At 43.3% G+C, this 10,288-nt stretch overlaps 1 protein-coding gene and 1 pseudogene across 12 annotated transcripts in view; one reads left to right on the top strand and one right to left on the bottom strand.

Moving 5' to 3' along the window:
- The window catches only part of SCG5 (secretogranin V), an 80,952-nt gene extending 71,048 nt beyond the window's left edge, over positions 1–9,904 (bottom strand). For 9 of the 12 annotated variants that reach the window (XM_072622879.1, XM_072622873.1, XM_072622869.1 and 6 more), the window contains exons 1-2: positions 6,227–6,405; positions 4,654–4,885 (exon numbers count right to left, since the gene is read on the bottom strand). In XM_072622879.1, the coding sequence (XP_072478980.1) occupies positions 4,654–4,885; positions 6,227–6,334 (340 nt within the window). In that variant the 5' untranslated portion in view covers positions 6,335–6,405. Of the gene's footprint in view, positions 1–4,653; positions 4,886–6,226; positions 6,406–9,627 lie in introns of those variants that run through there. The other 3 variants (XM_072622877.1, XM_072622876.1, XM_072622878.1) reach the window with 3 other exon arrangements.
- On the top strand, positions 6,530–8,091 carry LOC140513293 (sentrin-specific protease 5-like; annotated as a pseudogene).
- Positions 9,905–10,288: the final 384 nt, after the last annotated feature.

Raw genomic sequence — 10,288 nt, forward strand, 5'->3', positions numbered from 1 at the left:
AGGAATCGAAATAATGAGGCAGCCAGGTGATAGAGGATAGAGTCAGGAAGACCTGAGTTCAAATGTGACCTCAGACATTTACCAGATGCGTAACCCTGGCCAAATCACTTAACCTCTGTCTGCCTCAGTTTCCTCAACTGTGAAATGGGAATAATAATAGACCTATTTCTCCAGGATTGTTAGTAGGATCAAATGAAATAATATTTGCAAAGCACACAGTGCCTGGCACACAGTAAGGGCTTAATAAAAAAGTTGTTTTCTTCCTTCCTTCCTTCCTTCCTTGGACATGGGTGTTGGTATTGGGAATGAAGAGGAAGGGACAAATCTATTCTCAAAGGAAAAAATGGACAAAACATAGTGAATGATTGGATGTGAGAAATGAAAGAGAAAAAGCTCCCAAAATTACTCAAAAGTTTCAAGCTTCAAAGACTGCAAGAACAGTGATGCTTTGGATAAGGAGAAAAGGGAACCGATTTAATGCAGTGAGGGAAGATGATGAATTTAGGTTTAGACAAGTTGAGCAGACAATGACAGGCAACAGAAAGAACGCTAGAATCAACCACAGAAGAGGTAGGTTCTAGTCCCGACTCAGTTATTTATTAGGTGTGTAACCTTAGACAAGTCTCTGCGTCTCAATTTCCTCAACTGTACAATATGGGCATGAGGTCACTGGCCTCAAACTTAAATTACATGTTTAGGTTTAAAACGCTCATCTTTTTACTTTAGTACTATTTAAATGCTTATTTCTTTTCCCCCAAATTTAAAAGAGTAGAATACTTTTTATGCATAGGACTACCTAAATATTATTTATATAAATATAAATATATAATATTTATCAGATCTGTGCAATCTGAACTGTGACTTGTTTCCGAGACTATAGGATTCTGAAGGTCTCCCCCCAACTCTGACATTCACCTGGAAGAGTTGCACGATTCTCATTCATGGGGGTACCCTCTCCAATGGTACAAATTACAATGAATACACACCTCGTCATGCTGTGATTACTGCCCATGTCCTCCCAGCATATCTCCTCCACAGGGGTCTGCCCAACATTATCGGAGACCTTCCCTTGCCAGGACAATGAGGTAATAAGGTAGTATATAATAAATTCATAATTATGAAGGTTCAGACAAAAGTAGAATCAATACTTAATGGATCCAGGGCTGAGAAAAAGAGATGCACGAAATTGTGTCATTGACATAATAGGAAACCAAGCTCTATAAGTTGTTGTTCTATAGGACTGTATAGGCATACAGCAGGTCAGCTTAGTACAAGGCCAGCCAACCTGTCCTGAGGTAGACCTGATGGTGCAGGTCTTAATGGATGGCCACCACAAAATGGGTGTTTTCAGCCACAGGAGTTCATGACAAGTGTCTATTAGGACATGGAGAAATTGCAATTTACATTAGTGGAGTGAAGAAATCGTGAGCCTTTTGAAATAAGTAATATCCCTCAGCAAAGGAGGGTCAATCAATCAACTAGCATTTATCAAGTGCTTCCCAGGGTATTAAAGCTGATAATGCAAAGGACAAAAGAGTCATTGCCCTCAAAGAACTTAGATTTTAATGAAGAGAACAGAGTTCTGAGTTCTGTGTATGTGAAATACAGGCTGTATAACTACATTAGTTGGGAAGCTAATTGGCACAGTGAACAGAGGACTCATCTTCTGAGTTCAAATCCGGCCTCAGACACTTACTACCAGTGTGAACCTGGATAAGTCACTTAACTCTGTTTGCCTTGGTTTCCTCTTCTTTAAAATGAGCTGGAGAAGGAAAATGGCAAACCACACTCCAGCATCTGTGCCAAGAAAACCCCAGATGGTTTCATGGACACCACCTTTACCTAACTACAAGTTTTTACTCAATTCAGAATGGAATATTTTTCCATGGGAACATTTTTTTCATTTGATAGCACTAGACAGTGGTATGATGAAGTGAACTGAGAGTTGCATTTGGAGTCAGGAAGTAAACAAGCAGTTATTAAGTTCCTGACCTATGCCAGGTACTATGTTAACAGTGAATGATACAAAGGAAAGTGAAAACAAAACAAAAAGACAATCTAGGTGTAAGTCTTGCCTCTGAAACCTAATTGTTGCGTGACTCTGGGTAAAGTCACTAACTTCTCAGACAACTCTCTAAGACTATAAGTAGTGACAAACAGATGCCAATCTGCATTGGTAGCCCCCAACACCACTGAAATTACAAGTCAGCCCCCAAAAAATGGTAGTTCATGAAAAAAGAAGATTAACATCTAAAGAAATTCCCTTTACAGCTTTGTGTTGGGAACATAATCATGAGATTCTTGGTTCTTTAATCAATTACAATTAAAATAGGTTCACATTTTTATAGTGCTGTATGATTGACAAAGGGCTTTACCAAGCAACAGAAGCTTGGCCTGGCAACTAATATTGGCCACACTGTAAGCCACATGAAAGCAGAGACTACAGTATTTCCAGTCATCTTGACTTTTATTTTGCCTCTGGACTGGAGGAGAGAGTGAAGCTGATGGCTTTGCCAAGCTCTGCCTCACTTAAATCCAATTTACATGCAAGTCAAGACACCACACTTGTCATGTCATTCATTGGTCCTTTTCGAGAAAGAAGGATGAACGATACCTTTACAAAAACTAACTCATGGGATTTTAACAATAATCTTTTCAAGTAACTTGTACAAATATGACCAATCTCATTTTACAGATCAAGAAACTGAGACTCAGAGAATTTATGTAACATTGTTGGCAACTGGAAGAGTCAAGATTCAAACCCAGAATTTCTGACACTGAAGTGAGTACAATATTGATTGACAGAATAAGGACAGAGTTAGGAATCAGACCTATGGTCTCACTGGTGTAGAGCAGGGGCCAGGTTAGCAAACTGCAGCTCAAGGGCCAAATCTCGTGAGCTAAGAATTGTTTTGCATTAAAAAAAAAAAAAAAACTATTTTAAAAATGTAAATACCAAGGGCCAGGTGGGTAAACTACAGCCCATGGATCAAATTCCATGAGCTAAGAAGTATTTTATAGTTTTTACAGCAAAACTTTATTTAAAAAATGTAAACACCCCTTGACCCAAAACAGATGACAAAAGGATTTGGCCCAAGGTCATAGTTTGCTGTCCCATGGTATAGAGAACTCTCCAGTGAAGAAACTCCCTCCACTTACACAAGTCAGCACCTTCTCTGTAACTTATAGTCTTATGGAGTTGCCTAAAGTAGAGATGTCAAACAAATAGTCCACAACTCTCAAGGGCAGCCAGAACCAGATTAAAATGTAATTGGGAAATACTTAACAAAATGGATAAAAATACAGTGATATATATGCAATACTCTAAGTCAACATGCAGGCTGCAGAGATACTCACATATGGTTTAGTGGCCCCCACTTCTATTCAAGTTTGGCCTCTGGTCTAGAACACTGATAGAGTAAATGATTTGCTTAGGGTCACACAGCCAAGATGTACTATTTACAAGTATTGTCTGATTCTTCAAAATCCCATTTAGGGTTTTCTTGGCAAAGATACTGGGGGGGGGTGTTTACCATTTTCTTCTCCAGTAGATTAAGGGAAACAAAGGTTAAGTGACTTGCCCAGGATCACACAACTATTGAGTATCTGAGAATGGATTCAAATTCAGGTCTTTCATTGGTCCTCTTCAAGAAAGAAGGATGAAAGATACCTTTATAAAAACTAACTCATGGGATTTTTACAATAATCTTGTCAAGTAACTTATACAAATATGACTAACCTCATTTTACAGATCAAGAAACTAAGACTCAGAGAATTTATGTAACATTGTTGGCAAGAGTCAAGATTCAAACCTAGCATTCCTATCACTGAAGTCAGTACAATATCGATTGACAGAATAAGGACAGAGTTAGGAAATAGCATGCTCTTTACTATGTCCAAAAGTCAAGATATCACTCTGTCTTGGTCAAACAACAACAATTATTACAAGACATAAAACTGGAGAAAGGGTAGGAGAAGAGTAAACTGGTGAAAAATGTCAGATTGTTAGTTTATTTTCCTGTTTAGAAAAGCTGGCTAAAAAGAAAATTGAATAAACTCTCATTTTTAATTTCCAGGTGAGCTACTAACTCTCCATCAGTACACATATAATTAGGATCCAAGATATTAATGGAAACTCTGAAAGTCACATGAACCTTTTCTCCATGACAACGGCGGGGGTGACTAACCAGGCATTTCCTGCTTTTACAAAGATACAGATATTTACTGAAGTATAATGCAGTCAAAGGAGCCTAATGGAAATGGGTAAGTATACCTAAATCAACACCAGTACCAAGTTACTGATATAAGTGCATGCATTTGGTCAATCCCAAACATAGCCTTCTGGATTACTGGGTGAGAAGTACTGAAAGGAAACATTTATTAAGCATTTCCTTTGTTCCAGCAACTGTGCTAAGCACTTTACAAATATTCTCTCTTTTAATCTACACAACAAGCCAGTGCAGCAAGTGCCGTTATTATCCCCATTTTACAGTTAAGACATTATGATAGGGAGCAAATCCCTCCTTTATATGTGGGTATACAAAGCCTAGAAAAGGGAAATAGTGGGAAAGGACCAAAGAGGATGTAATAGGGTTTTTTTTAAGTCAATTAATAAAAGACAAAGCAAAACCAAGAAGGGATAAAACATAGTACCTTCAATGCTCTGTGGACCCACAAGATTCATAGCCTGATGAGCCGGATATTCTACACGGGGCCTAGCAATGCCCAGCTGTTCCATCACTCCATGGAGCAACCTCTGAATATCTGCTTCTGAAACTCGGTCTGGAGTCCGAGGACTATGAGCAGATGATAGAGTCCATCCCAATGCTAGCCAAAACACCATGTTGTACAAGACAGCGCGCAGCATCATGGAGTCTATTGTCCCCTGCAAAAAAAAGAGAAACCAACTATCAATCAGTCACAAGGAGAAAGGGGGCTGTGTGGTTTTCAAAAAAAGGGAATGGTAGGCAATTGAAACTTTAGGTTACTAAGCTTGACAGCAAATTCTGATAAAATTCAAGGTTTGTGAGTGTTTAGAAAGGGAAGAGGTGATCACTGTGATCCTGCATGGGTGTAATAAGAACAAGGGAAGTCAAATGAACCTTATTTCTTTTTGTTGTCAAGGATTTGAACATAGTATATCTTGATTAACAAAGCCTTTTATAATACTCTTTTGGGCAAGATGTGGACTGGCTAACGGCATAGTTAGGTGAATTCAGAACTGGCTGACTAACCAGACCCAAAGTGTGCTGATGAATGGATTGATTGATGTCAGACTGAAGGGAAAAGGGCTATGATGGAATGAAGCTAGATCCTAATCTAGCTCTAATCTATTCAAAATTTTTCCAATGATTTAGTGGAAGAAAGATATAGGTGGCATGCATTTAAATTTTCAGATGATACATAGCTAGGAGCAGCAGCTAATACACTAAATAACAGACCAGTGATCCAAATGAGTATGGATCAACTGAAGCTAACAAGGTGAAATATAATCATGAGAGGGATATGGTACAGGTCTGTGCTTTCATTGGGATAGGGAGCTCCTAGATAAGGAAGTCCTCTAACGATGCAAGTCAATACTCTCCAATATATAGTTTCAGAGTTGCCCAGAACATTGATTTAAATGACTTTCCAGGGGTCACTCATCCAATATGGGCCAGAGGCTGGACCTGAGCTCAGGTTCTTCCGGTGTTAAAGTCACATTTTCATTGTAGTGCCTCTCTATAATATAATCATAGATTAATTAAAAAAAAAACCATTGTATATGTGGAACACAGCTATTAAGTATAGGGCAGGAGACATGTGGATATATAGCAATTAAAGTGAAAAAAATCTGGAGGATTTGATGGATCAAAAACTCCATACAAGTCAAAAAGTATGATGTGGCAATGCAACAGCAAAATCAAATGCAATTTTGGTCTTTATTAATATTCAAAGGCAAGGCGGTGGTAGGTGGCCCTGCCCTTCTCTGGCTGATTCAGACAACATATGGAGCATTGCATCCAGTTCTAAGAAGTGAGCCCCTAAGAAGGGGTTGATCAAGGAAGTGAGGAGACTTGAAACCATGCCTTCTAAAGATTAAAGGAACTGGAATGTAAAGCCTAGAGAAGATTGAGGAGACAAAGGATGGTTGCCTTAAACTTCTGAAAGTTTCCAAAGGGCCACAATTTGGAGCCTTCATTTTACAGATGAGGAAACTGAGGCCCAGAGAAGCAAAATTACTTGCCCCAAGAGATGCATAGCATAGGTGGGAATTTGAACTCAGGTCCTCTGACTCTCCATCCAGGACTCTTTCTACTGCACCACACTGAGTTGGTCCTGGACAACAGAACATGGAACCATGAACAAAAATTACAAGGAAGCAGATTTCACTTTAATAGAAAGAAGAACTTCCTAACAATTGACTTGTTCTGACAGCGGGGCCCTGGGGCGGGGGCTGGGTGACGCAGCAGGGCCCTGGGCAGAGCATCGGGTACCTCGTGAGCAGTGCCCACAGCTTTGTGTCCAGGTCCCATAATGCCACAGAGCAATGAAAGGCCAGCAAAGATCTCTGCTCAGCAAAAGCAGCCACTTGCCAGCCTTCTCAGAGAAGTGGAGGGCCGGGTTTGAGGGCCTTAAAAAGTTCTGCCTTTCACGCGCCAGGCAGGAGACCCGGAGCACCTGGCACAGGCTGTACCAATCTCTCCAGCGTGGGAGGAAGGCTCTTCGGCTCCAGAGGAAGCGGGCCCAGAAAACGGGCCTGGCTGCAAAGGCCCATGCCGCCCTGGCTGCTCCCCATAGCTACCCAATCCCTGGCACTGTGAGCCCCCACATCCGGGGGCACCTCACTGAAAGCCTGGCAGCATCTGTTGAGAATGCCACCCAGGAATGCCAGCCAGAGGAAGAGCCCCGGATGGCAGCAGCTGGCTTGCCAGTGGGCAGTGTGTTAGGTCAGGCCAATGGCTGCAGGCAGAGGACTGACCACCAGGATCCTGGCAGGCTCAGGACAGCCAGCAGGGAGGGCCAGGTGGAGAGCAGCCCCACCTTAGTCACCTTGAGGAACCATAAGGGAAATGGTTGTTACTGCAGCTGCTACCAAGGGCTGGGCCCAAACATGATGGAGCCGGAGCAGCCATCCCTAACTCCGGGAAGGCCCCATCTTAGCCAGCATAGGGGGGGGAAGGATATCACTGCTTAGGGCATATAAGGAACTGTCCATGATTCAGTTTTGGTACCGGATCCTGAGATCCCCCCAGTTTAAATCGAGGAGAACGTGTAAGCTTCAGACAGGCCAGCAGCGGAGCTGGGTGCAGAAGGTCGCCAGGGGCCATCGGGAGAAGCGCCAGGAAGGCTGCCAGGGGGTACTTGTAGCTCATTCCCTCACTCAGGTCCCAATAGCCCCTCTCCCCTCCTTCAGGCTCCTTTCCCAGATATGGACTGCAGTGCCTTAGGGCCCACAGCAAAGGGAAAGAACTCGAGAACACCCAGGAGCCCGGGGCCCAGAGCCATGTGTCGGAGAGGCCCTCCCTAGTCAGCAGAATGGCAATGTCACCCATGGTTGGGATCCATCCCACTTCACCGGACTGAGCAGTGAGATCCTCTCACCCGAGCAACACTCCAGAGACTTTTTCATATCCGAAACTTAACCAGAAACCATAACTGTGGAGCAGGATTATCAGGTAAGGGATGTTGGAGATGGCACACTCAAGCTGGCCCTGCCTGCGCAGGCGACCAGTGGTAAAGAGGCCCTAGGGGAGGAGCCTGTGTCCACAAAGACTGTACAGGACGTGGGGAGCCCGTGCCACATGGAGGCTAAGGCTCCACGTCCCCGCAGCATCTTTAGTGCCAAGTTACTGGACCATCCGTACTGTAAAAACCTCCTGGAGGCCACCTCACAACCAATCAGATTCAAAGGGGGCCGGCAAGTGGGAGGTGGAAAGAGTGGTCAGAAAGCCCTGATTTGGAATGTTATTGTAATGTTAACTAATTTCAAAGCGTAAATGCTTACGCTGCAAATTTAACAACTGTCTCTCTCAGATTATAGCTAGCTCTAGCACATCCCTGTGACTGTCTCCCAGGCTAGTAATTCTACCACACTATTCCTTCCTCCTTGTAAGAATAATTAGCTCAGCATCTGGGATGCTTTTGTCTCAATAAACTTCAGAGTTTCCACTTTATTGAGCCAAAGAAAGGGATATGACAGTGAGCAGAAAAAGTGGTCTCTAGCATCATCACTTCTCAGGATTGTGAACAAATCAAAACTTTAATCTCCATTTCTCCCATCCTTAACATCTTATAACAAAGAAACAAACAAAAATGATTGGTCTCTGTCTATGATTTCATTGTTTAGGTACGTAATTTTTAGTGATAAAATTCCTTCTGCCAATTAAGTTTCATCCAGGGTGTTACATACCCAGCATGTTTCAGAGTAGATTTAAACTCAGATCTTCCTGGCACAGACCAGCTTTTTATCCGTTACAGCATGCTCTCACAAATTGCATTGTATTTTTTAACCTTTCAAAGCATTTCCACCTATCTCTGCTCCTTTAATGGAGGGGAAAGAGGCAGAGAACATCACAATAGATTAAGAGCTGTAAAGGTCTTTTAGAAATGATCTAGTCCAATCTCTTTATTTTATGAGAGAAAATAGAAGACCATAGAAGCTGAGACTTTCCTCAGGTCCCAAAGGTAGTGAATATCAGAGTCCGGAATTGAACCCAGATTCCATTTCTCCCAGTTCAGCAACTGCTTCCACTGTGTTGTGCGGCAAGTTTTACACTTTCCAAAATTCCAGGGAATGAGGGGAGATGGGATTAGGTTCTTAATGATTAGGAACAGATGATACTGTTAAGGGGGAAAAATAAGCTCTTCCAGGCAGTCTGTATTAAATCTTGGCTTCTCTTTCTACTCCACCACTCTATTTCTCTATCCAAATAATTATTCTTGCTAGAATTATTCTCCACTTCCAATCAGTCGGGATCTCAGCTCCCTCTCAGTGCTCCCTTCCCCCGATTTTTCTCCTTCTACTTACAGAATAGCCTAACTTCTGGACAAAATTGGGGAACAAAGCTAGTTTTGCTTCTTCCTCATCCACTCCTCCCTCCCCCACCAAATGCTTTCATCTAAAGTGGTCTGGTTTGGTTTTGTTCATGGAAGATACAAAACACGACTTTACTATTTTAAATTCACCGTAAGAAAGCAGTGAAAAGGACCAGGGTAGAATCTGCAATTCCTGCCAAAAAGGCAGGTGGCAGCCAAGTCCGTCTCCATCTATCTCCATCACTCCCTGGGATGGCGAAGGCGGGGTGTGTATCTCTCATCACCACACAATACAATTCTGTCCGGATCCTATCTCTGTCTCTCCCCCCCCCCCCCCCCCCCCCCCAGCTCCCAACTCCTCTATCCCTTTCCTCCACCTCTACCTCTTTCCCCGGGCTGATTTCCCCCAATTTACCTCCCACAAAATTAAACTCTCACCCAGTCCTCCTGCATCCCAAACCAAAGATCCAGGCCTCAGTTCCAGTCCTCCTGCATCCCCATCTCTGAGGAAAGCGCTCCCCTATGCAAGGGTGTACGCAAAGTAGAACCTCAGGGGGCGAGGGGCGAAGGAGGTGGGGGAACATGCCTCACTCCCTCAGGGTTACTCACCCGTACGGCTAAGAGGGAAACTCCTGCGAGGGGCCGCCAGCTCTCAAGGCCAGGCTTAAAGAATCACTGGTGCGTCACCCCCTTCCCTCCGCGGCTCCGCCCTCCGCCCCTCCCCTGGGCAGGTGGCTCCGCAGCAGCCTAGCTCCCGCAGCCTCTCCCTTCCAAGCCTCCCACCTCCGCACCTGGTCCAAGGTACCCACAGAGAGAGACTGTGAGCCTGCCTCTTTCCCTTCCCCGTTCTCCAGCTTCCCGCAAGGACAAGAACACTACTTAAAACTCTGCTCCCATGGTTCTTTGCAATCTTTTAAGGGTGTATATACTAGTAATGTGCAGCTTGTGTTATTTTTTATTTTTAGCCCCCAACTAGATTATTAGCACTCATATAGCGCTTTAAGGGTTGCGGAGCTCCTTACATTTGTCTCATTTTACCCTCATGACAGCCTATTTTACAAGCTAGGAAACTGAGGCTGGGAGACATTAATCGACTTGTCTAAGATCACTCCTAGGTCAGTAAGTACTTATTAAGCACCTACTATGTGCCAGGCGCTGAGGTTATAGAGGCAAAAAGTCCCTGCTCTCAGGAGCTCACACGAATGGGGGAGATAGAAAAACAACTATGCACATGTTTATATATACACACAGAATAAATCAGAGATAATAG

The sequence above is a fragment of the Notamacropus eugenii genome, chromosome 7 (genome assembly GCF_028372415.1).
Source record: "Notamacropus eugenii isolate mMacEug1 chromosome 7, mMacEug1.pri_v2, whole genome shotgun sequence".
Taxonomy (NCBI): Eukaryota; Metazoa; Chordata; class Mammalia; order Diprotodontia; family Macropodidae; genus Notamacropus; species Notamacropus eugenii.